This window comes from Bacillus rossius, chromosome 14, assembly GCF_032445375.1.
Source record: "Bacillus rossius redtenbacheri isolate Brsri chromosome 14, Brsri_v3, whole genome shotgun sequence".
Taxonomy (NCBI): domain Eukaryota; kingdom Metazoa; phylum Arthropoda; class Insecta; order Phasmatodea; family Bacillidae; genus Bacillus; species Bacillus rossius.
Genome location: NC_086341.1, coordinates 3486922 through 3513651, shown reverse-complemented (window position 1 = coordinate 3513651; position 26730 = coordinate 3486922). Strand labels below are relative to the sequence as shown.

The following is a 26730-nucleotide window of genomic DNA, read 5'->3' as shown; positions in this document are numbered from 1 at the left end:
TTAGTGGATCCCTTAGCTAAGGGATCCATTTGGCCAGTATTCGGATGCAGCTTAAATATAAGATTGGAAAAAAAAATTTGACAAAATATAAGATGTCGAGGTAGATACAGAGCCATATTATGCTGAAATATCCTTTTTCTTTTCCTTAAAGCTTCTTTTCAGAAGAATGGCGTCGCTTATTAATTCTAATTTTTTGTTTTTGTAATTATTTTGTAATTGTTTCCAACTAATTTTACCTTTTTCATTTTAAACCATTTTTTTGTATGTTATATAAATATATCTTGGCTATGAATTGTTAGTACACGGCCATATTATTATTATTATTTTTCACTTCTTTGCGCATGGTGTGGTTCATTTGAGGTTACGTCAACGTGTGGTGCGGTCAAAATGGGAAAGCATCGACCACGGTTGAAAGGAAAAGGCTTGAGGTGGGCGAAAGGACAAAGTTCAAGTAGTAATCCACAAACGAAAAAATTCAGAGACGCTGCAAAATCCAATTTCTTCCAAGAAAATTTAGGTGAGTGGTGCACGAGTTGAGAACGCCTGGATACTAAAATTTATTGGTTTGCTTCATGAATTTCAAAACACTTTCCTTTTATTATATGATGTTAGATGATGGGTGTTAAAATTTATTTCTTAATCCATTCATTATTTTATTTAATTATTTATTTAACATTACTCACATAATGATATGGGTTTCAGTCCCATTGTACGATGACTTAATTAACATATTAGCAGCATTAACAACACATTTTTTTAATTAAATTTTTTTTAGAGAAGCCCTTAATTATTACAATCACCAAAGTGCCTTTACAAAACTGTAGTTTATAAGACAGGTGTGTATTATTCAACAGCCAACTATGATCACGCGTGTGTCGTTGAAACCCTCGGAACTGTTGCTGTGATTCGCAGGGCAGAGCGGACTGACGGTGAGCGCCGTGAAGCAGCACAATGTGTTCCAAGGAACAAAGGAGAACGAAGCGGAGCCGATGGCAGACGACGAGGAGACACTCGGCGGGACGTACAAGACCTTCCAGACCTTCGCCACCGACTGGAGTGCGTGCACTAACCTCTCTTTCAGCAGGTGAGGATGGATCCTGGTTGGAAGAAAAAAAAATAAACTTTAATCCCTACTGTGCATCCATACACCTTGTCAGGGATTTCATTTAGCCATACGAAAGCGCGAAGCCCTGACTTGTTAATGTGCGATAGCACATTCCTTGACGTACAAAAAGGTCAGGTTTGTGTTATCGCACTCCTAAAAAAAAATTCCTGTCAAGGGTTGATGCTTGGGTTTGGAGGCACAGTAGTCTATATTTTTGTTTTAAATTACTGTTTGCATTCCATTGCATCAGAATTATTAATATGCAAAATATACACTTTCTTAAATATGGAAAATCACAGGATCGGCAACGCAGTTAATGCACAACATGGTGATGGCCGCTTCACTGCGTAGGCTGTCTAATGTGACCTATAAGTAGTAATTTCTCAGAAACCAGTTGGAATTTAGAAACAGTGTTTTCAAGGTAAACAGAGGAATGCTTTTTAGTATTAAAAAGAAAGTAATTTTGTCTTTTATTATTAATTTATAGAAAAGCAGCTACGTATGTAAGAATTTTACCCTCATTCCAGATGTCCATATTCCGAAAAGTTATGGAAGTTGAAATTAGTCAGGGGATTTACTCGGAATCCTGGAAAAGTCATAAATTTCCCAGTGATAGTAAATCGAAGGGGAGGAATCATTCTCCATTTTGCCATCGCCCAGACTCTGAAGTTGATTTTTTTTTTTATGTTTACGTTTAGTCGTACACAGTATAAAATGGTGTATGCAAGGTTCTGTTGGAAGTAGCCCAGTTGTGGGTATTGGTGGGAGCTAGATTTTTAAAATTTCTTTTAGAAATTTGCAAAATATGTAAATTATAAAGAAAAAGATTATTCAGGGAACTTCGAAATTTTGGTCCTGGAAGTCAGCATAAAGTCAGGGAAATTTTATTATACAGTTGTGTGGACATCCTGTGTTTGTGTGGTGAGATTCTGACTTGAAACTAACAGTAGGCCTAAATGATTTGAATGGTTTTTCACAGAACAATTTAATGATAATATTTTGATTTCATTGTGGACTAGTACTAGTTTCAAAGAAATTCCATATTAGCTGTCAAAATTGTGTGATGATGCGACATATTAAATGGTCAGTTTGGTTTTCTCAAGCGAAATCGTGACTTAATATTTCTGTGTGCAACCGTTGAGTTCTAAGAAGTCTACTATTCTCTGAGATTTTAGTGTGACAATCGTGGGCGTACATCTCGGGCTCTCCTGGAACTATGAAGCCCCTCACTTGCAAAAGAGTGACTGTGAAACGGGTTTGTCTGTATGTTTTAAATTTTTCTGCTTGTTGCATGCAGCTAGGCTAAAATATGGGCAATGTACAACACACAAGCACCGTATTCAGAGATGATGTGTCGGTTAACCCCACGTGCAGAACTCTTAAACTGCTCTTCCCCCCCCCCCCCCCCCCCCTTCTTTGAGGAAAATTTCTGTGGGCCCCCCCTTCCCTTCCAACCGGCAAATCCTACGGATTTGCGCCCCTGGCCGTGGCGTAGCCAGGATTTGTGTATGGGGGGTGTTAAGAAGCATGACTTCCTCCCCCCCCCTTGTATTAAAGCGGTGGGTCCGGGGGTCCTGGGAAAATGGGTATTTTAAGGTATAAAATAGTGCTATTTTAGCAGTTTTCTGTACTTAAATTTAAATATTGTAACGTTAAAAATTTTATTAATTTTAATATGAAACTTGTTTGAGTGATGAATAAGAAATTAATTAAAAGATTTGGAGCTAGGGGGGGGGGGGGTTTGAACCCCTAAACACCCCCCATCCTGGCTATGCCCCTGGCCCCTGGTGTCAATAAATTAAAGTACATAAAGGAGACTTGCTCATACAAGAGGAGACGCGCTGGTCATGGAAGTCCTGTCCCGCAGGCTGCTGAAGGGCTTCCGCTCGGACTCTGCCCTGCACAAGGAGATGCTGGCCGTGCTCGCCGCCGTCACGGAGGTCATCAAGGAGAACAAGGGCAAGGAGACGACCACCGAGTACTTCGCGGCACTGGTGAGCCCGCCGCGGTCGTCGACCTTCCCTGAATCTCGAGGGCCACTCGTTCCTCCAGCTCAAGTGTTCCGGGATGCCGGTATCGCGCTCGTTGCCACAATCATCACGATGACCGTTTTTCCAGACAATTTGTCTGTGGCTGTTTTTTCACGATGGCAAAAGTAACTTAAATCTCAGCTACTTACATTTAAATCTACTAATATGTTTTGCAAACATTAATATAATTTTTACAACTGCTAATGAATTTTTCTTTTTGAAGTTCATAAAATACTTTTCTGAAACTTAAAGGTTGTGTACAAAATTGAAGAAAAACCTAACACAGCACCGCTCCCCTCAGCTCACTGCTAGCTTTGAATATATATACTGTATAGAAGTCACCAGTCCAGGTTAAAATTTCTAATACGGTTTTACGGTAGTTATTTAATTCACCGCCGCAATCGCCACCATCTCTAGGGCATCGACTTGTGGTGGTCCCTGGCGGACAAGTGTCGAACTCTTCAAACACCCCTTCCCCCTCCCGTTGAACGACCTTGAGCTGCAGTGAATGATGGATGGGGGGTGCGGAGAATGACAGCGGGCGACAATGCTGCTCTCTAACGTGTAAATAACAACTAAGACGATACAGGGCGCTACGGCAGCGCACTGCAGCGGTGAAGTTCCCAAGCTGCTCATCATACGCTTCTGAAAAACGTAGAGTAAATCCTATCCACTCGCGACTTCTATACAGTATATATATTGAAAGCTGCTAGACAGTCTCCTCCCCACCCGTCATGGCTGCCGTGTCCTAGATTATTATTTGAGAGTAAGTAGAAAAAGTGCAGTATTTTGTGACCGGCTTGAGACAGGTTATGCCGTCGCGGAGTGTCGGGGCCAGCGGCTGTGCGTGTCCCCCAGATGACGACGCTGGACGTGACCCAGTCGGAGGACTCGGTGGCGGCCATCCTCTCGCTGCTGGGCATGGGCATCAAGAAGGTGCCGGAGAGCGTGCTCCGGCTCAAGTTCCCGGAGACGTCCAGGACCTTCCTGGACCTGCTCGGCCGGTACGCCGAGTCGGACAACGGCGTCGTCCTCCGATCGGTGCGTGCTCGCTCCTCGTGTTCTGTCCTTGTAACACCTCCTTAATATCACTTGAAAAGTCCTTAGTGTGTCTCTAATGGAATAATGGCCCTTAAAAGTCCTTAAATTTCTCCAAGAATCCTTAAAATCACTTTACTAAAGACTAATAGCATGCAAATAGGGGATGAAAGCAAGAATTTTCAACGTTTTTGTTTCCGACTTGGTAGGAAACAATGCTCTGCGCATGCACATTACAATTTACGAACTTGGGGCCACGTTATTAGATTTTATAGATAAAAAAATATTTTAAAATTTATTTATTGTATTTTTTTATCTCACCTTTGAACTGAAAATGTGGGTTTTATACTGTATTTTCTTTGAACTTAGAAGCTAAATGTAAATGTGAACAAATCAAATGTTAGGGCTTCAAATTTCTGTTAAATATGTGTTCAATAGATAATTATGGTTTATTAGGGACATATCTGTAATAATTGAATAATTGTATCATTAATTATTTACATAACATCTTTTTAAATTATTATTTATTTTATTCTTACTCTTTACCTAGCCTTAAGTCATTACTGAATTTAGAGTACCTTTCAGTAATGTGGACCGATATTAACAGTTCTGGTAGGGGATAGAACGGGATCCCTGCCGTGCCGTGCCGGTGGAGTGAAGTGAAGTGTGTGGCGTGTGTGTGTGTCGGCAGCTGCTGGGCTGCCTGTCCGTGCTGCTGCGAGCGCAGGAGCCGGCCGCCTGGAGTAGCTCCTCCACCTTCCAGGCCTTCGACTCCGTGCTGGCCTTCACCACGCACGCCAAGCCCAAGGCAAGGAGTTCCCCCCGCTGTGGTCCGCCTCATTGCAGCACAGATACCACATTCCTGCTTCGTACGAGAGCTCCATTACTGGAGTAGCTCCCGATGTGCTTTTTACAATTTAACTACGCATTTGTTGATTTTTCCAAGACCATAAAAAAAGGTAGTTTTCTTTCGGCAGTAATATTATGTAAAGTTGTTTGTTTGCATTCTGAAAAAAAAAAAAAAAAACACCTGTTCTAAACAGCAATTATTATTTCACAAGGGGGAAATTATTTGTAGCAGATGGTCACTATTAATAAAATAAAAAGACATTCCCTTGGTATCGTACTGTGGCAAAACAGAAACTAAATTTTTAATGCATATTAAATGTTGGAAACCAAGATGGTGTAAAGCAGTAACTTTTTTTTTTTAACGTAAGAATCAAGTATTGAATGGTTGGTGGAGGCTGGATTGTCTTTATTTAATTTAAAAAAAAAAAATACAAATTTGTAAATTATCTTAAAAAACTTTTGCCAGGATATTAGTAATTTTGTTCTTTGTATGTCATGGAAGAGTCAGTAAAAAATTTTTTACAGTTTTGTGTGGCCATCCTGTGTACGATGGCCGCATGGTTCCTAGGTATTTTTTTTTGTTGATTCCCAGTTCTGTGTCCTGTGGTTTTTATTGGTGTGTTTGCTCCTGTCTTTTGTAATTTTAATTGGCTTTTAAGTAATAAGTTTTAACAATAACTGTAGCTCAGTGATGCTCTTAAGACTCCGCAGATGGCAGGTAGAGTGTCTGGTCGGGCGTGCGTGCCCCAATATAGGCCGACTCTAGATTTCAAGGTTGACAAAAACTGGCAAAAAAAAGGTCGGCCTATTTTCGGACCAATACGGTAATTTTTTGTTTCTTCCCAGTTCTGCGTCCTGTGGTTTGTATTGGTATGTTTTCTCCTGCCTTTTGTAATTCTAATTGGTTTTTAAGTAATAAGTTTTAACAGTAAGTGTAGCTCAGCGTCGCGCTCAGGTAGTGTGTACGTGTGTAGTTCAGTGTCGTGCTCAGACTCCGCAGACGGCAGGTAATGTAATGTGTCTGGTCGTGCGTGCGCGCAGGTGCGCAAGGCGGCCCAGCACGCGGTGTGCGCGGTGCTGAAGGGCAGCGCGATGAGCCCTCACCCCGCCGCCGGCCGCACCGCGCAGTTCTGCACTCGGCAGCTGGAGACGGCCGGCCACACGTCGACCCTGCACGTCCTCGCGCTGCTCAAGGAGACGCTGTGCACCTTCCCGCGCTCCCACCTCAAGGTCAGGGCTCACGGCACGGACCTGCTGCTTCTCCGACCCCAATCCCTGAACATGAACTTGAATTGGAACCTCATTAGTAGAGACCGGAAAAATTTGCGGATTAATTTCGCGATAGGCTGAAATTCAAACACGTGTACAATTCTGCTGGTTCTGCTATTGGCTCGCGGTTTTAACTGGAGACCTCTGGGCCAGTGAGAGACCATCGACCAAATAAGCGTCGAATCACAAGCTAGACGAGCACACGTGTTTACTTGAGAAATGCAGAGGATAATGGAGGCCATCCTAGAGGTCATTGAATCCGCAAATTTTTCCGAGCCTTACTCATTATTAAAAACCCAGTTAATACAAAACCCTCATTAATACAAAGGTTTTTCACAGTCCCTAGGAATTATATTGCTAATTAATTGGTTTAATACAAAAGAATTGTTATTATGTAACACAGGTTATTTTGTTTTTCAATGCTTAAAAAATATGCATGTAATAACTAGGTCAACTGAAAAAATACTGATGCCGTTACTGTGGCATGGTAGGTTGGGGTAAAAAGCTTGGAAATTACATGTTTTTCCGAAATGCCCTTTCGGTTTGTAATTTTAAACCTTTGCTTTACTTTCCTGTCTTGTATCCTTTAAAAAGTAGTACACTACAAGTTATTATTTTTAAGTTTTAGGTGTAATGCACTCTTGAATGTAAGACTGTCTCAAACATAAGATGATCATGAATGTAATGCACTCTCGAATGTAAGAATACCTCTCATGAAAGATGACCCTGAGGTTGCAGAGCGTGCTTGTGTGCGCGTGCAGACGAGCTGCGAGACAATCCTGCGGCTGCTGACGCTGGGGGACGCGCTGGTGGTGTCGTGCGGCATGCAGGCGCTGCACAGCCTGCTGCTGGGGCGCCCGCCCCCCGGGGCCCTGCCCCCGGCCCTCAACGCCCAGCTGGTGTCCGCGCTGTACGACTACCAGCCGGCGCCCGGCGACCCCCAGCCCGTGCTAGCCTGGCTCGCCGTAGTGCAGGAGGCGCACGCCAACCTCGCCAGGTGACCACCCCGTCCGTTCCCTCCCTCTTCTCCCCTCGCCAGGTGACTACCCCGTCCGTTCCCGCGTAGGTCGACCTCCACACAGAGACCACCTCTCGTGGGTTATTTTAAAACAGGAGATATTGTTGTCCTTGTTTGTATTTTTTAAAAAACTCTGTTTATTCATAGATAGCACAATTTTCATCAAATACGACTCTTACATTTTCAATGATACTAAATTCACCAAAACAGTTTCACTCTGACTGGTACATGATGAACTTTTACATTATAATAATTTGTAATAAGCATGTCTAACTATGTACTTGTAACAATAAAAATAAATCAGCAAGTATATGTGCATTTCAAAAACCGTACCAATGGCGTAATGTGAAAATTAGTTACTAATAACATTTGTAATATTAAAAAAAGCAAGATATTAGTACAAAAATTTACTAATTCCAATAAATGAAGCCTCATGTAGATGTAGGCTTTGTTTTCCTAAGTTTTTACACAGTTCATGATTGAGGACACTGTTAGTGATTAGGTGGGCCAGCATGACCAGATTAGGATTTTGTAATCCAAGTTGTTTTGGTTACATGTGATGATTTTAGGCACTTTTCATGGGTTTTTTTGGTTGTACCCCTGCTGTCAAACAATTTTATGAGTAAGTTCCTCAGTCACTAAGTTCGCTGTTGCCCATCTTAAGCTCTAATTTCACACAGTTCATGATCGGGGGCACCAGTGGCAGTAATGACTAGGGAAAGATTACGTGGTGAATAGCGATAAAGCTGAAATAACACTGAAAAGCATTTTAATACACCATATAACACATTAACATGCAAGTTAATACATCACAAAGCACCAGAATGCAACCAAAAAAACCATTAAATTAATCATTATATGTAATAAAAATTCAACTCTGATTAAAAAATCGAAACTTTTAAGGTATTAAATGCAAAGAATTAAGTTCTTTAGCTTGGGGTTAGTAAATGTGTGAACTAAAATTTTGCTTTTTTTTTATAATACAAATGTTAAGTAATTTTCACATTATGCCATTGGTTGCATTTTTGATTTGCACATGTACTTGCTGATTTATTTTTATTGTTACATAGAGTTATACATGCTTATTACAAATTATTACAGTAAAACCTTTTTGTTGCGACCCCATTTATTGCGACCACCTCTCTATTACAACCCGATTTCGAGGAACCGTGTAAAAATTGCCGAAAATCGGACAGAAAATAAGTTTCTTGTGGTGAGTAGCGTGTTACTGCGTTTATCTTGCCGAGTACTGTACTGACGTAGGCAGCGCATATCTAAAAATAGATACCACTTCCTGATAACCGCTGTCAGTGCTTAACGACCCCCATTCCACGTCCCTTAAAGCAGGAAAAACCCTCCGGCCGCAGCGTGTGAACATGGTAGTCGGCCGCTCTATCGCCCTTGCTCACTCTCTCCCCGTACCGTGCGCTGCGGCCGATCTCGGATGCTGCTTGTACTAGTTAACAATCACGTTATCTGCTTCATTTTAACGAGTAGAGTAAAAATGTATTAAAACTGTCAGCAAATTGATAAAAGCTTTCTTTATGTGTCCGCAAAACAGGGCACAACACTGGCCGGCCAGTTGTTTTCATTCAAAACGTGGCTAAAGAACTTGCATGGATCAGGCTGAAAACATCCGGCAATACGTGTAGGTTATAAGGAATCTTGTTATGAATTGAGATGTTATGTTTTTCAAGTAGATATACACAGCGACCGACCGGATGCATGCCCGCCTCGACTTGTTTCAACTGCCGCAGCGATGTTTATTTTGACAGCTCAAGCAATTATCTTTTCCCGTGGGTTGACAGAAAAAGGTCGCTTCACCCAGCATAAAAAAAAAAAAGGCTACGCCATTTATTCCTCACGCAGGAAACACACTGGCTGCCGTCTGTCTCCCCCACATTTATCTTTCTTCTAACATTCCACGTCTCACCTCTCACGCGAGCAATAACGAAGCGACCACGCATTGGGCCGGTTTATGCTTTGTTTGGTGACAGCAGCTTGATTTTATTCGGTATATTTCTATATTCCTTTTCATAGGACCCTTGCTATTAAAATACATTTATATTTTAATTTGAAAGCTTGTTAATTCCTTGCCAGAGATGACTGAACTCGAACTTGGTGTGAAAAGTGACATATTTTGACATACTTTTTTTTTAGGCGTGTTTGGTTGGGGAGGGAGGGGTTCGAAAATATTTACAACGATCTTACCTCTCCCTCACCGCTTTAGTACCCCATTCATAATAGCCCATTTTTACGGGAGAAGAGAGGGTGAAAAGAGCATTTTCTCACTGAAGGTTTTTCAAAGGGGAGGGAAGTTGGGGTGTTATAAGGGAGGACACTAGATGGTTTGTGTGTCTGGGAGGGATGAGCTAGCCTTGAAGAATGTTACCGAGGGGTGCGTCATGAAGCCGCTGCCGCCAGCCAGCCGGGCGAGCTTCAAGTGCGCCCACTCGCGTTGCAGAACCTACTGCTGCCATATTTTTAAAGGAAATGTCCCATTATTTTTTTGTTATTCTTACATAAACATTATTGGAAGTATTCAAGTCGACACAAAAATACGCTGTGTGTTAAAATTAACAGATTTTAATGATCTTTCAATTCTTTTTTTTTTTTTTTTTCTGATTTTCACATTTTGGTCAAAATGTAGGTTTTTTTTACGGTTCCCGAGAATGTATTCGTAAAATCACTGCTTCGTTAAATCCGGGGTTCTAGTGTATTTAACAACGGCAAGCATAAAACGTACATGTAAACTAACCAGTAAAAATAAACTGTCTTTTGACATATTTTCTTTAGAGGTGGCCTGTAGGGCAACGGACTTGTCATTTAGGTTGAAGTGGGTTTAAAGCAAAGCCGTCTAGCATTGTGAGTGACAGCATCCTGCCATTGTACGGCTGGTTTCTTAGGGTGTAGCAGTTTTGTGGGGGGGGGGGGGGGGGGGGGGGGGGGGGGTGAAATCAACTGAAAATTTTGGAAAACATCTATTACGACCCCCCCTCTATTAAGACCCTATTCCTGGGAACCGTGAGGGGTCGTTTCAGAGAGGTTTGACTGTATATTGTAAAACCTCATCATGTTTCAATCAAAGTGATACTGTTTTTGGTGAATTAAATATGATTGAACAAGTAAGTTTTGTATTTGGTGAAAATTGTGCTGTCTATGAATTATTGGACGTCATGAAAATAAATAACAACAACAAAATCTCTTCTTTTAAAAATGAGTTTGGCCTAAAAATAAAACTATATAATTTTGTTTCTATTAATGACCTACCAGAATCATTCTGCGTTTTAAACTTTAAACTCGGACGTGCAAAGTATTATGACTAATTGCGTTGGTCATGTTTCGGGTTTTTCATAATCCAATCACCACATAGGCCTGTTAACTCGGGGTCACAACCTTGTCACTGATCTGTGTCCGATGTCCATTCCCCCTAATTAGTCTGCGGTTTTTAGCCGCACTCATACTTTATAGAGAAAATTGTTGGTTTAGTAAAGCACATATTTTCTAACAGGCTCAAGTCTGTAAGTGCCGCGAGGAAATCACTTATTATTTCATGCGGGCGACTGCAACTGTCATGATAATCACACCAACTCACAAGTTTTCAAGTAGCCAAATCTGAGTCATATGCCACGTAAAGACAAAAAAAAAATTAAAAATACATGATCAATTGCAAACGGTATCAAAATATTTGAAAATGCGAGATGGCAGGGCATGGTCCTCGTCAAGGGAAAAGAGAGTGGCTGGCACGGTAGCTGTGTAGAGCTGTGCCCCCTGCCGCCCGCAGGAACGACGTGTCTCTGTGTGCGGCCGGCCTGCCGCGCCTCTTCTCGACGCTGGCCCAGCTGTGGCTGAGCGGGCGGGGGCCGAGGTGGTGGCCGGGGCGACGGCGGCCATGAGGGCGGCGGCCCGGGACTGCGTGGGTCCGGCCTGCACCCCGGAGCTGGCCCCCCGCCACGCGGCGCACCTGGCCAGGGCGCTGGCCGCCGTGGAGGCGGGGCTCAAGTACCAGTACCACGCCGCCTGGGGCCACGTGCTGCAAGTCCTCGCCGAGCTGTTCCAGGTGGGGTCCCCTTCCTGTCCCCGCATGGCCCTATCAACTTGCTGTGCAGGGAGCGTTAGTGTGAATCCCGCAGCAATGTGTTTCGGGCGAGTTAGTAACTGTGTCATCAGCCCCAGTAAACTGCAAAGTACAAAAAATATACATATACATATACATACATATATATAAATACACACACACACATATATTAGTGATGGGTCGAATCCCATTTTTCCCGAATCCGAATCTTGAATTCGAATCCCAGTCAGTACCTCGAATCCACCCCTCGAAGGGTTAATTATAAAATAATTTATAAGTTAAGAGAAAAAATTAAACATTATGCAGAATTATTTAACCCTTTAAATTTTTATTTAAAAAAAAACAAGGATTTTGACACGGTCTGGATCAAGACGATTCCGTTTTTGGTCACATATGTTTCCTGCAGTGCTGAACAAACATTCAGAGAACACTGTCGCAGGTGGTGAACGCAAATATATTTTTGACAGTGTATGTAGCCTCGGTGAACACGCAGACTGAGTTTTCCAGTATTCGAGGATGTTTATTTCTGGGTTAACTGTAGGATCACGTAAGAATCTAGTCACTTCATCAATTGCTGTAGAATCCGACTTGGTGGATTTAAGGCATTCAGGCATTATCTGTGAGTACAGTGATTCATGTATCCACGGAAATTGGAAAACGAAATTCATCATCCGATGGAACAATATTTTGTAGTTACCAACTTGACGTTTGTTTAAAGTCCCAAATGAAGATAAACGCTTTCCTGAAATATTTAATGGAAACTGAAAGGCGCCATCTTGGCTTCAATGGTTTTAGGCCATAAGAAATATTGTTGTGCGTCTTTTAAAATTAAGCCTCACTAAAGCATAGTGATTAAAATGCCTGAAGTTAAAAGTGATGGGGTGTTTTCTCCAGTTTACCGATTTAAATTCTTTATATTAATATTAGTTATTTTTTGTGTTGCTCAAAATGATTGGCTAACAAATTCATTGGTTGGCCAACATGGAATTCTCAGATAATACATATTTTAATGTTGGTAGTCAACACAAACCAAACATGGTCCTAAAAAAATTCATAAATAGAACATTTATCAAAATATTTAAAATTGAATCGCGATTAAAATAATAATTGTATAATTTATTATTTTTGTCATTCATTATTTCATTGTTATTACTACATGTGCGACCGTAACTTGTGATGAAAGTCGGCATTATTGTTGTATTACTAAGTAACAGATTTCTCGGCAAAGTTATTTAAAAAAAACAAGATTCATATTACTAGTCTAGATCCTAAATTTACTTAATTTTATTTTTTAGCATATTCTGAGAAAACATCTGTGATTTATGCCTTATTTAATACCAATGTAGCGACAATGCATCCATGTTCATGAATATAAAGTAAGTTTCCCAAATAAGTACAGGCTTCATAATTTTTTTTTATATAATAACAAATTAAAAGTAAAATACAGTAGAACCTCGTTAATCCGTGATGCGCTAATTCGGGAATCGGATAATCCAGGACGATTTAAAAGAGAAGAGAAAAAAAAAGAGAAGTAAAAATTTTCAGCGCTTAAAATTAACGTCACGCGGGCCGGCGGCCGGCAAACACTGCAAGCCATCGCATGGACCGCCAAACTCTACAACGCTGTTTGTACCGACCCTTTGTGTCGCTCCCCCTTTCAGCTGTCACATTTGTCACTCTTTAAACTTGAAGGGGATGTCATGACTTCTGCTTCCCGTCTCCCTTTGTTTGTTTCCACCCGCCAACGCACGGCAGGCGCCTGGCGAGTGACGTGTCTGGCTGGCATTCGGCTGTACGAAGTGGAGAGGGGGGGGGGAGGCAACCCAAAATATGTGTGCATGGTCAGCACGATCTTATCTTTCTCTCTTCGGCTGTTGTAAATGACCGTGAACTAATGGCTAGGCGGTGCTGTATTTTTTAAGCCGAGACACTAATTCGAAGACGGCTGGCCCTTACCGTGAACGGATTATCCGGGTTTATTTTTTTTTACAGGATTTCAATTATCCGGGCATCGGCGGGTCCCAATTAATACGAATAATGGGGAGTTTACTATTTTTTATCCATCTGCTGCCAAGGCGCAGTAAGCCTCGGGAGATGTTACGTCACACGACCTTGGCCTTAACCCAGCTGCACGCTGGTGTCTGAGAAGCTTGACAAGACCTTCCGGGCTTTTAATCGCTAGTCCGTGAAATTCGGTAATCCGTGATTATCTCGGTCCTTACCATCACGTATTAACGAGGTTCTACTGTACCTCAATAGGATGTGTTCCAAGGAAAACGTAAACAGGCCAAGTAAATTGTAAGCATTTAAGTTTTTTAAGTACTACATTAACATCAATATTTTTCCTCGAATCCCGAATCTTTTCCCTCAAATTTAGAATCTTTCGAATACTAGAGATTCGGTGGGATTCGAGGATTCGACCGGCCCATCCCTAATATATATATATATTAAACTCTTCTTTTTATATTGACCTAGCTAGCAAACATTGTGAAATGTAGCCCACACCAATAAACTTAGGTGAACTTAGGGATGGGTCAATCACATCCTCAAATGTGAGATGTGTAACACATGTTAAGATAACACTAAGGGTTGCCTGCGATTAGCCGTAAAGGAAGTGTCTACTCAATTTCTTTTCTTTCCTTCTTTTCTATTTTTATGTCTGAACATTTTCACCACTGGTAATGAAGAAACAGTTGTCGCTGTCACGTGTGGTGACCAAAGGGCAGTGACGTTCCCCACAACTTGCTAGGAGCACTCAGTATTTAAGCGCGGCATAAAAAACATTGCAATAAAAAAATTGATTAAACAAATTAATCATAGTTCGCCACAATTATCATAGCTTCTCATTATAATCAAGCACGTGAGCCCGAAACAAACTACCAGAGAAAAGTTTCAACAAAATTAAGAAGGACCAAGTAGTGAGTGTTATCTGGCATAAATAAAAAAAAAAAATTATCATAAACTTATTGGTGCTTTAAATATGATAAAATCTCCAATTCTAAACAAATACATATAGCCTTATCGTGGCTTCATATCTCGTGTTGGGATCAGCTTTAAATATGATACAACTTGAATATACCAAACGATATACTAAAATTAAATGCGTGAAAAATTTTATGTTTAACACAAACGACATTAAACTTTAAATGGCCATGCGTGACTTTCCATATAATAGGGGAGCATGCTGTATATTATCAAACAAAGCTGTTAAACAAATTACTAAATTGATTAATATCAAAAATGCAAACATTATTTAAAACAATAAAATATTTTTGTTCTAAAATTTTGTATGATGTACTTTTCTTATAAAACAAAAGTATCCCAAATTCACATTGTATTGGTGTGGTCTGCATTTCACAATGTTTGCTAGCTAGGCCAATATAAAAAGAAGAGTTAAAAAAAAATATATATATATGTTTTTGTACTTTGCAGTTTACTGGGCTGAACACAGTTAATAACTCTCCGAAGCATATTGCAGCAGGATAAATATGTTGCTGTTTAATTCACACTAGAGCTGGGCCGATGCCGATCCCTGATCGTAATAATCGGCCGATTTTGTTAATTTTGCCGATCATAATGATCGGCAAAACGTAGCCGATTATTTGAGCCGATCATTGGTCTCCTACTGCAAACTTATAACATTGAATAATTACCTATACCTAACAACTTTCCATGTTTGTTTACGGTACTTTTCGGGAAGAAAATTTGATTATTCATCGAAAAATAATAGGATTTAATAATTTAAAACTAACCACACACGAAAAAAATATACCAATAAAGTAAACAACAAATACCGTAAGTTTTATAAACATTGAACAGTTACATACCTAAGTATCAATTTCCACGTATATTTACGGTACTTTCGGTAAAATAATTTTCCATTATACTATTTGCAAAGTCATTTAACATTTACGAACCGAAAACTATGTATTTGTTTACCATTTACGGTTAATATTACTGGAATGGCGAATGGCGACTGTTGTTTAGGTTGGTTATGTGACGCCAGAGATTAGAGTGACGCGCGTCGCGCGACGGAATTCGTACGGATTAATGGCGCTAGTAGTTTTGTGGTTAGTAAACAACTACTCTTCGGGAATTCATCTATTTAGTTTTTTCTCGCTAAATATGGCCTATTGAAAGTTTTGTTTAGCGAAATTAATATTCTTATCCTGTTTAGCGGGAAATAGAGCTTAACTTTCTTTTGTATAAAAACCTGGTTGATGAAGAGTTTTGTTTCCCACAGTAGAACCTCGTTAATCCGTGACGCGCTAATACGGGAATCGGATAATCCGGGACGATTTAAAAGTGCAGAAAAAAAAGTGAAGCTAAAATTGTCAGCGCTTAAAATTAACGTCACGCGGGCCGGCGGCCGGCAAACAATGCAAGCCATCGCTTGGGCCGCCAAAATTTGCAACGCTGTTTGTGTCGCCCCCCCCCCCCCCCCCCCCCCCCCTTTTCAACTGTCACATTTGTCACTCTTTAAACTTGAGGGAGATGTCCTGACTTCTGCTTCCGGTCTCCCGTTTGTTCGAATGTTGTTTCACGTGCTGCTGAGTTACTTTCCGCCCGCCAACGCACGGCAGGCGCCTGGCGAGTGACGTGTCTGTCTGGCATTCGGCTGGTCGAAGGGGTGGAGGGGGGTGGGGAGCTACCCAAAATTTATGTGTACAATTTATGTGTACACGATCTTATCTTTCTCTCTTCGGCTGCTGTAAATGACAGTGAACTAATGGCTAGGCAGTGCCGTATTTTTTTAAGCCGAGACAACAATTCGAAGGCGGCCCTTACCGTTAACCGATTATCCGGGTTTATTATTATTATTATTTTTTTTTTACAGAATTTCAATTATCCGGGCATCGGCGGGTCCCAATGAACACGAATAATGGGTAGTTTACTATTTTTATCCATCTGCTGCCAAGGCGCAGTAAGCCTCGGGAGATGTTACGTCACATGACCTTGGCCTTAACCCAGCTGCACGCTGGTGTCTGAGAAGCTTGACAAGACCTTCCGGGCTTACCTGTATAATCGCTAGTCCGTGAAATTTGTCGTGATTTTTAAGTAATCATGTCAATGAAAAGTAGTTTTGTCTGGGAATAATTCACCGTTTATAGTGATCCGTCAAAAGCAACGTGTAATCAGAGGTACTTGAAAGGCTCTAATCGGCTCAGAAGATCAGCAAGATCGGCAGCAGATGATCGGCATCGGCATGATCGGCAAAATAGGTGATCGGCCCAGCTCTAATTCACACTAACTTCAGGACGTAAATGTAATCTTGCTAAATCCTAAACAGGGACTGCGCCAAGACTTACTTGCGTGTGCGAAGTGCAGGCTGGCGATGTCCCATCCAGCACGGCCGTGAAATTGCACCCATTGTATGGAGAATCCTCCTCCTGTGGGGAAATACGTAGCCTTTCTTTGCTTAAGTCCCAGCCAGATGTGCAGCTGTTCTTTGATGTTAAAATTTTTCTGGTTAAACATGAGTGGCAAAGAGCGAGATGTTCTATGGATTTCATTTGAACATGCTGAGAATCAAAATAACCGACATAATAAAAAAAGTTTGTTTGAACATAAAAAAAATGTGGTTCAAACAAAAAACAGGTTGTTTAGGGTGTAAAGCAAAGACACTAAACTGGTTATCCAATCCCAGTGCGACCAGCGTGGCTTGGATGTAGGTTTTCTGTGGTTTTTCCACTGTCACTCCAGGAAAACATTGGGTGGTTCTTTGAGTTTTGCAGCGAGTCCTTCAATTTTAGTGTTTTATAAAGTACTAGCTTTTACCCACAGCTTCGCTCGCGTTATGTCCTTAAGTATCAAAGATCATTGCAAAGAAAATAAAATATGGTAATTGTTTTTTTTATTGCGTGACTGGAATCATCAGTATTTAAAAATTCTTACATCCGATTTAGCTTAAAAAACTGAAAACATGCTTTATTGAAATATGTTTCAATATTACAAAAAAAAAAATTTAATCCTAACATTTTAAAAAGTTCAAAAATGTTGAGTAATTGGATCCACATCATTTTCACTAAATAACAAAATTCTGTTGAAAGTAAAATATAGCCTTCTGCATCAATGTCCAAACAACAATCACTGAAGAAAATAGACACCTAACCTCAAAAATTTAAAAAGTTAAAGTATTGCGGTTACAGAAAAAATAAAATTGAATAGTAAATTGACCGTCGGTATTATATTATTAAATTAGCAAATTATTTAATTTACTTATTGAAACACCAGATGGCGTTACATGTCATTCAAATTACTTAAATTCGCAGTCAGACGATCATACATACAAATATCATTTTGTTTTTTGAAAAAAAATATTGTTTCCCCCCCACCAATAAAAAGTATCCTATGTTACTTCTAATACCTCCAAGAATATGTGTACAAAGTTTCATGATGAACAGTTATGTAGTTTTCACGTGATAGTGTTACAAACAAACTTACATTCTCATTTATAATATTAAGTAGGGATTTTACTTGATCTACGTTCTGGTCTGAGCCACGCCTCCATAATAAGTAGGCCTGTGGGAATATTCAGCTTTACAAATATGAATAACAAACTATTCGTATTCAAATCAACCTCTAATACATAGGTACTTACACTTTGAAATAACAAATATTTATTTGCTTATAATCTTATAAATATTTGTCTTGGCGTACCTTTTGATTTTGTTATATACCAATACAATTCACCATATAATATTTTTCACTAATCACACATATTAATAAATATATTGTTTTTATCAATTATTCAAAAGGTCTCTAAAACATATAAATATGTTAAAAAAAAATATTGTTTTTATGTTCTATGCTTATATATATTTTTTTTGTCATAATCGTGTAATTATTTGTTTATGTTTTTTATCTGTATTTGTCCTTGATGTTTTTTTTTACTGTAGTGATTGTCCTGTCTTTGTGATTTTGTGCCCAAGTTATGGTGGGCATGTTAAAATAATAAAGTTATGAAGCAATGACAATGACTAATGAATTGCACCTCAGTGCTACCCCTTGTGCCTGTTTTCACCGCATCCATTCACTGCAGGTGATGGGCGGGACGTGCCAGCAGCTGTTGCTGCCGTGCCTGCGCGCCCTCGCGGAGCTGCGCGACTCCTACAAGTTCTCGCACGCCAGCGACGTGGAGCTGGCCGTGGGCCGCGCCGTGCGCTCCATGGGTCCCGAGGCCGTGCTGCAGGCCATCCCCCTGGAGGTACGAACCGCGCACCGCCCCCCCCCCCCCCCCCCCGAGCCCTTTCGTGACCTTCGCTGCACCTGACTTCAAGGGGCCCCGCCTAGTCAGGGGCGGGACTAGACTATCGCTCGCTTCTGGACCGGCGCGCAGTCTTCCCGTCGTGCGTGGGGAAACTACGACATTTGAGAAGTAACCGTATGGCGGAGGAAAGGTGCAAAGCAAGTCCCTCCTGTGGTTTTAAGAATCTGTACAGGATGTTTCATGCTTAAACATTATTTTAAAAACACGAAGTTTAGCCAGTTTAACTCTTCTCAAAATACACTTTCGAAACAATACGGAAGCAGAAGTACTAATACGCCTTTAGCATATACTTAAATGCCATTCGTAAACTGCTATTACTCTCTAATAACTTGAGCTGTTTTCTAATTGCGTGGTTACTTCTTAAGCTCTACACGCCGTATTTGTGCCTGGGTAGGTGAGCCTCTTAACCAAACTTTCAAATTTGAATTTACTCTGCCTGAAATGCTCACATAATAGTACATAATTTAATCTCTTGAATGTTTTCATGTACAAGAACTTTATTCCAAAAACTGAAATTTATCAAAAATTGTTCACGTGTGTTATACTTAAAATTTTCCCTTCTTTCCCTGAGGTAGGTTTTTTTTTTTTTTAATTTCTGGCAGTGTAAATTTATTAGCGATTAATTAGGGACCCCAGAAAATGGTAAATAAAACTGGCTCATTTCGGTGTAAAAAATGACAAAAGCGGTATAAAAAAATGACAAAAGCGGTGCAAAAAATCTGTGTAAAAATAAGCAATCGGTAGAGACCCTAAAAATGGTGAAAAAATTATGCCATTGGCGGTGTAAAATAACCTCATAGCGGATAGGCACTACAAAGTAGCAGACTCTGCCTTACATCGGCCCACTTTGTCTGTCGTTTCATCACACAAGAATACAATCTGTTAGTCTTCTATAGCGTGCCTTACTGCTTCCTTATTTGCCTGGCCAATTTTTGGGACATAAGTTTCTCCAAGAGTGTTGGCTGATGGCAAATCACCTGCACCTAAAATGTATACATAACTTACAATATACTTATAAATAGGTAGCATTTATAAGGTTATCGCTGAAAATATTAAGGGGCTAATTTACTCAAAACAATTCTAAGCCAAACCTAACCTAACCTGTTCGAGATTACTGCTGGATTACAGAGTCAAACCATCAATCAATCAGTCAAAAATATCTTGTGGTGTGCTCACCATTTCACAATGCAATCCATCGTATTTATGTGTTTGTTAATCTGAGGTACTTGCATATTTATTTGAAGTAAAGGTAAGTTGGGCCTAAAGGTAAGTTAATCGATAATATTGTAGGCCTACATATGCTTATAACCTTTTATTAGAGGGGGAAAACATTTCTAAATAAATAAGGCTAACGTTCTTCAACATGGGTGTTAAACCATTCCCTCATAGCTGGATGATCAGCTTTTTCCAAAGGAATGTTAACTTACAGCATCATATTAACAAAATCAGAAACAAATTATTGTTTTCTGCACTTTAAAGCTTGTTTGCTTTATTCACGCTGTCGCCTATCGAGATTTGTTTAGAAACGGTAGAATTTGCTTGACAAAATAATTGTCTTTTCTGTTTTGTTTTGTGTGTGTCATTTTGCCACATGCTTTTTGCACGTGTTTTTGTGTGTCCTATCAACCCGCACGTTGCAGAACTTGCACATCATATTTTGTCCCGCTGATCAAAAATATAAAATCCATCCGATTTCATCCATCTTTCGCGTCGAAGTTTTCAGCAACTTAGTCATAAATTCAATTGTATCACAAAACTTACAAAATGTGGACGGTATTTGTAAACACTCATAGATATGTGCACGCAAAAATGACTGCCATCTTAGCTCCATGCGATTAAATTAGGTTAGGAAAATCGACACCAGTGCGCCTTGCGGCAGAAACGACCATTATTCAACACGAAAACTGTGGACAGTCAATTTTGTTGACATTTGTTACATTTTGTTTACATTTGCGTTGGCAATATTTACTGCTTGTAAACAGAGTAATAAAAATACGTGGATTTCAGTAACGTATCAAAACGATGATAATATCAGGGCATTAGTCTTTCAGTCTATGTTTATTTCACGCCTATGTTTATGATGGCGTAAATAAATTGAACTTGCGACATAAGGGCATTATTTTGTGCGTCAAAGCGTGAATTTCGCGCGAAAATGCGTGAAATTCGTGCGAAAATTCGTGAATTTCGCGACTATGTCGAAATCAAAGGAAAGTCGCAAAATTCGTTTAAAGTATCAAATTTTCGCTGTATTTCGTGAATTTCGCGCTTCACCATTTTTCGGGGTCTCTAGCGACGATTATCTGCTTATTATTTCTGTGTTCAGTGTCTTTAACCCTTTGAAGTCCTGTGTTGAGCCAGGTTTAACATATTTAGATTCCTGTTTCAGTACTTCCTGGAGTCCCTTGAATCTTGTGACATTGATCCATGCAGTGTGACTTTAGAGATTAGGATTTGAACAGGAAATTAAAGAATTTTAACTTATATTGACGTAGAAGTTCAAAGGGTTTAGGGTTGCAGCTAAAGGTGCCGATAAGGAACAAGTCATGTAACCATTTTAAGAGATGAGACTCGTGATAGTAGATGAAAGATGGTACAGGTAGGGCTGGCATTTGGATTGTGTCCATTGGCAGCTGTTGTAAAATCGGTTACAACTGGTAAGAAAAAAAGGGCTATCCTACTTGCATTCTTTTCCTTCCATGCCACTGATCATGAATTGTGTGCAAGTTCAAATGACATACTGCACAGGTGTGACAACTCCTTGCAATAGCAACAGAAATACCATAACTAGAGACAAGATTTTACTGTTTTATTTTTAGTCCAATTTCGTTTTTGAAGCAAGATTTCAGTGTTATTGTTTTTATTTTTTATAGAAGCTGTTTCGTAATACATACTCCAAAAAAATTTACATGCTGCAATTTTACTATAAAATAATTTGTACAAAATTGGTCTAAAACAGATTGTACTCAACAAAAATATCAGGGTGGCCACAGACGGGAAAACCGGCAAAAGTCAGGGAATTTAAAACAGGTCAGGGAATACCTATTTCAGAAAGCTTGTTTCTGCATCCTAATAGTTTAATCAGTGGCGATTTCTATTATAAAAATGTGTATTTAAACAATAGCATTTACAAAATTATTTCTGCAATAACCGTAATCACCCGAATAATCTGCGCATGATATTCGTAAAATGCGTTTTGAAAAAGCATGGTGCGCGAGTATTCTAAATTTGGCAACACTACGGAGCATAAAGTTTTTATGCTCTAATGTTGGTGAACCTGTGCTTTTCAAAATGGAAAAACTGATATCTTGTACTTAATTTTGAACGTATAATTTTATGACAGACACAAATGTTACAAAAGGTTTGCGGTTGCCAAAAATAATATTAAAATTTAAAAAAAAATATATATCAATAATTATAAGGAAATGGGAAGTCGTGTTACGAGAAGAAATTATGTAGTCACGGAAAGTCGTATACTTGACTGCAATTGGCGCTCTTTGGTAGCCATTTTACATTAATGCTTCTTTTGGGTTTTTCCTCGCGTCGTGGAATGTGATGGTGGAATGTGAACGTGTTATAATTTACAGTTAAACGCCATAAAATATATGACGTGCATTTGCGTAACACTTTTTATGAAAATGTTAATTCATGCGAGGATCATTAGGGTAAATACGGACGTCATAACGTTTTGAAATAAATTGTGGGAAATAAATAAGTGAACGAGATATTTGCAACGGTTTATGAATCTTCAGTTTTTTACCATATGCATAGTGACAGCGTGCTTGCTGGATTGAACTATTACGTATTAGACTCAGTTTTGTAAAAGTGAGAGTTTTTTTTGTTTATAATATATATTGTTTTCAAGGAGAGAACTTGACGGTTATTATTGTTTAGAATGCCTGTTTCATCGATTTCGTAAAGGCATTTGATAAAGTTCCTCGTGAGAAAATGATGAAGAAAGTGGTGGGGGCTATAAGTGACAGGAGGGCGGTACCGCAGGGCAGTGTGCTCGGCGCACTGCTCTTCACTATAATGATGAACGATATAGGTGAGGAGATAAAAGGGCATATCAGGCTATTTGCAGACGACTGCGTGGTATGCATGGATGCTGAGAGTAATGGGCTAGAGGATGATTTGAATAGGCTGGAAGAGTGGGTGCAAAATAATGGCATGAAAATAAATGTGGGTAAGACAAAAGTGGTCAGGTTTACCAGGGAAAGGAAGATTGACAGGAGGGAATTTCGCTGGAGGGGAGAAGTGATAAAAGAGGCCACAAGTTATAAATATCTATGGGTGGTGCTGCAAGGTAACCTGGGGCGGGGGGGAGTTACACATGTTGAAATAATGTGTCCGTGTTTCAGTTAATGTTTCTTGATTCATTTCAGTCAGGTAGTCAAATGTCCCCATTTTTTTTTTATGAATCGCTAAAATGTATACTGGGAGCTCTGATGTCAATATTTGTTAAGGCAGAAGTAATTAATGCTGCTAGATCTGTAACAAGTAAACATCTCAGGTAAATATTTACAATCGCGGTAGATGCCAAAAAAAATGCTAAAAATCTGAAAATACTTTTATTCTGTGCCCTTTCACTTCCTCTTTTGAAAACAACCGGCGGAGGTAAGAAATTCCAAATACTTTAGGAGATATAGAATTTTTTAATTTCATCATATGTAGAGTCGCGGTATATGCCAAAAAAAATGCTAAACATCTGAAATACCTTTATCATATGCTCTTCAACTTCCTCTTTTCATTAAAAGCGGCGGAGATAAGAAATTCCAAATACTTTAGGAGATATTGAATTTTTAAATTTCAGCACAAAACCAGCGCATTCCTGTGGCGTGCGTGCACCATTGTTTCTTGTTTACGTACGAGAACGAGTATCTATTTTTTTATTGGATAATGATGTCACGTGATTGTTCGTGATAGGCCAGAATTCAAATGAACTAATACGTGATTATTTAGTTCAATTATTGTTTAAAACGGTGTTTAATTACCGCCTCCAACTTACGTGAGTTTTTAACGTTTCTAATTTTAAAGTCTTATTTGTTATTTTGATATTGTTGCGCAAGTAATAAGTAACAAAAAAAATTACGTGAGTTGTTACTGTACATCCTTTGTTACGGGTTTGTTAGGTAAGGTCAGTTACATTATAAATAATTTAAAACTAAAGAATAATTAAAATTAATTCACATTATTTTTAATATCACCTTAGTTTTAAAGTATTTATAATGTAACTGACCTGACCTAATCGACCATTTTAGTTTACTGTTCACCCTCTGTCCGGGTTTGTTTGGTCAGGTCAGTTACATTATAAATATTTTAAAACTAAACAGCCATTAAAATTAATTTACAAAATAATTTTTAATGTCGGCTTAGTTTGAAAGTATTAATAATGTAACTGACCTGACCTAATAAACCATTTTATTAATTACGCATTCACGATTCACGTATTCACGAACACGGCAAAATAACAAAAATGGCGCCGCTCGAATGGTTCCACAGGTCTTGTATTGCAAAATTAAAAAATTCGATATCTCCTAAAGTATTTGGAATTTCTTATCTCCGCCGCTTTTAATGAAAAGAGGAAGTTGAAGATCATATGATAAAGGTATTTTAGGATTTTTTACATTTTTTTTTGGCATCTACCGCGACTCTACATATCATGAAATTAAAAAATTCGATATCTCCTAAAGTATTTGGAATTTCTTATCTCCGCCGGTTGATTTGAAAAGAGGAAGTGAAAGTGCATAGAATAAAAGTATTTTCGGATTTTTAGCATTATTTTTGGCATCTACCGCGATTGTAAATATTTACCACATCTCAGAATCCAAAAATCTTCTTACTGCCAAATAACTGAATTTGGGATTTGCTACAATGGAAGTCTTGCGAAAAAATTAAGAGGAAATTAAGAGAAATTGATATCCTGAAGTTTTATCATGCTTGGATCCTGAAATAGCTTTGCAGTCAAATGTTAGAGACAAGAGATTAACATCCACATTGCAGCACTTGGTACAAAAAAGGCATATGACAGGGATGGTAGCTGATGCAGTTCAACGCCAATACGTGTATAATACAGGAACAGGATTTTTTAAAGATGGATGCAAAGAAAGAAACTGCTCTTCTAGAAGAGGAAATAAAGTCTTTAAAAGAATGTAAGTAATATCCCAGAGCAAATATTTGTAGTGTTGGTGAAAGGCTGTGTGTTTATTTGTTTATAAAATATGCATTAATAACTTCTTGTGGGTAGATTTACAAGTACTTTTTATCTTCAAATTAGACAATTGGAACATTGAAACTTTAATCCTGTTCAACTTAATTTTCTGCGATAATACATTTGGGTGAGTAAATACCTAATCTAAATTAGTTTTGTATGTAGATAAAAAAAACTATAGATGTCTACTTTTATCACATATTGCATAAATGATTTTTTTGGGGGCCTTTGGCCAATGTTTGCGATAGAGCTGATAGATAGGGACCTTCTTTACGGTATAGGCTTTCAAATAATAATTAAATTACTGAGCAAACTATCTTAGAAATTGTCCCAGGGCCTCTGGAAGCCCCCAAAGTGTGGTTTTCCTGGAGTATTTCACAAAAATAATTTTTTTTCAGTGCTTTTGGCCAATGCTAACAATAGAGCTGATACATAGGGACTTTCCTTAAAGTATAGGCTTTAAATTAATAATTTAATTACCGAGCAAAATAATCAAACAAATTTTTTCAGCCTAATGAGTAAAAAAAATATTATTCTTGAGTCTATTGTTACCATACGCCAAAGGCTCCGATAAAAAATCATGTTTGTAAAATACACAATAAAAAAATCACTTTGGTAGCTTTCAGAGGCCTTGGGACAATTTCTACGATAGTTTGCTGGGTAATTAAATTATTAATTGAAAACTTATACCTTAAGGAATGTCCCTATGTATCAGCTCTAAATTATTTTTGTGAAATATTGCATGAAAACCACACTTTTGGGGCTTTCAGAGGCCCTTGTAACTGCTCTAACGTTATGACTCCTCATTTCTCTTGTAAAAAAAATTAAAACTTGGTTGGAAATTGTTGTATTTGTGCGGAATTACTTAGGCTGTTGTTGTCCCAAGCACTCTGTCCCGGGAGGCCGGATAGAGCCGGCGGATAAAGCTAAGTTCCGCTCAGTGGAAGTTACTGTGTGGTTTTTTTTTTTTTTTTTTTTTTTAATGAATTCTGGTTATTTATAACTATAGCTTATTAAACATATATGGCACTTAAATGATTTTGACTAATATATTTTACACTTTTATGATGACATAATTTTTAATAAGTACCTATGTTAAACTATTCAGAACAAATAAAATAAATTGGCAAGTATATGTGTGTGGAAAATGTTACTTCATAATGTAAAACTGAGTTACTAATAACAGTTGCAGGATAAAAAAAAAGTAAAAAAATTACCACTTTTTTGGAGTACATACATTTAGGTACATATTTTCTGCTAAATAAAAACACATTTATTGAAATTACTATATTAAAAGATATGGGTTTTTTTGTTGATTTTATTTCAATTTTGGTTATAAATTCTTATTAATTTTATGATTTAATTTGCTTTCCGTTGCTTTGTGGTGTATTTACTTGCATTTCAGTACTATATAGTGTACTGGCGATTATTGGTGGTGTGTTGGTTTCGTCGTGATTCACCGCGCTGGTGGAAGTGGCGAGCGTGACGGCCGGGGCCACGGTGTGTGTCGCAGATCACGGGCCGGGAGACGAGCTACGAGTTCCGCCGCAGCTGGCTGCTCCCGGTGCTGCGCGAGAACGTGCTCGGCTCCTCGCTGCAGTTCTACACGCAGTACTTCCTGCCGCTGGCCGTGACCTGTCGGTACTGGCGGTATTCCTGCTTAGGGATCGTCCATTAATCACGTGAGGCTCTAAAGGGGGGGGGGGGGGTGGTCGGGAAAAATCACAAAATATCACAAGGGGGGAGGGGGGGTGTAGAGAGATATCACGTGTATTTCTTTTTTCGCACGATTTCTACTAAAACGAAAAGCGACTCGTGACCTTGACTCGCCGTAGCCAGGCAACAATATCCCCGCCCGCCGCAAC

General features: G+C 39.2%; 1 protein-coding gene across 1 annotated transcript in view; it reads left to right on the top strand.

The window, feature by feature from the left end:
* Positions 1-334: 334 nt before the first annotated feature.
* Positions 335-26730, top strand: part of LOC134539025 (RRP12-like protein) — a 54730-nt gene continuing 28334 nt past the window's right edge. The window contains 11 exon segments of the mRNA XM_063380699.1: positions 335-517; positions 913-1084; positions 2973-3099; positions 3994-4176; positions 4865-4981; positions 6064-6252; positions 7053-7288; positions 11094-11169; positions 11172-11369; positions 18430-18594; positions 26379-26506. Of these exon segments, the coding sequence (XP_063236769.1) occupies positions 388-517; positions 913-1084; positions 2973-3099; positions 3994-4176; positions 4865-4981; positions 6064-6252; positions 7053-7288; positions 11094-11169; positions 11172-11369; positions 18430-18594; positions 26379-26506 (1721 nt within the window). The 5' untranslated portion in view covers positions 335-387.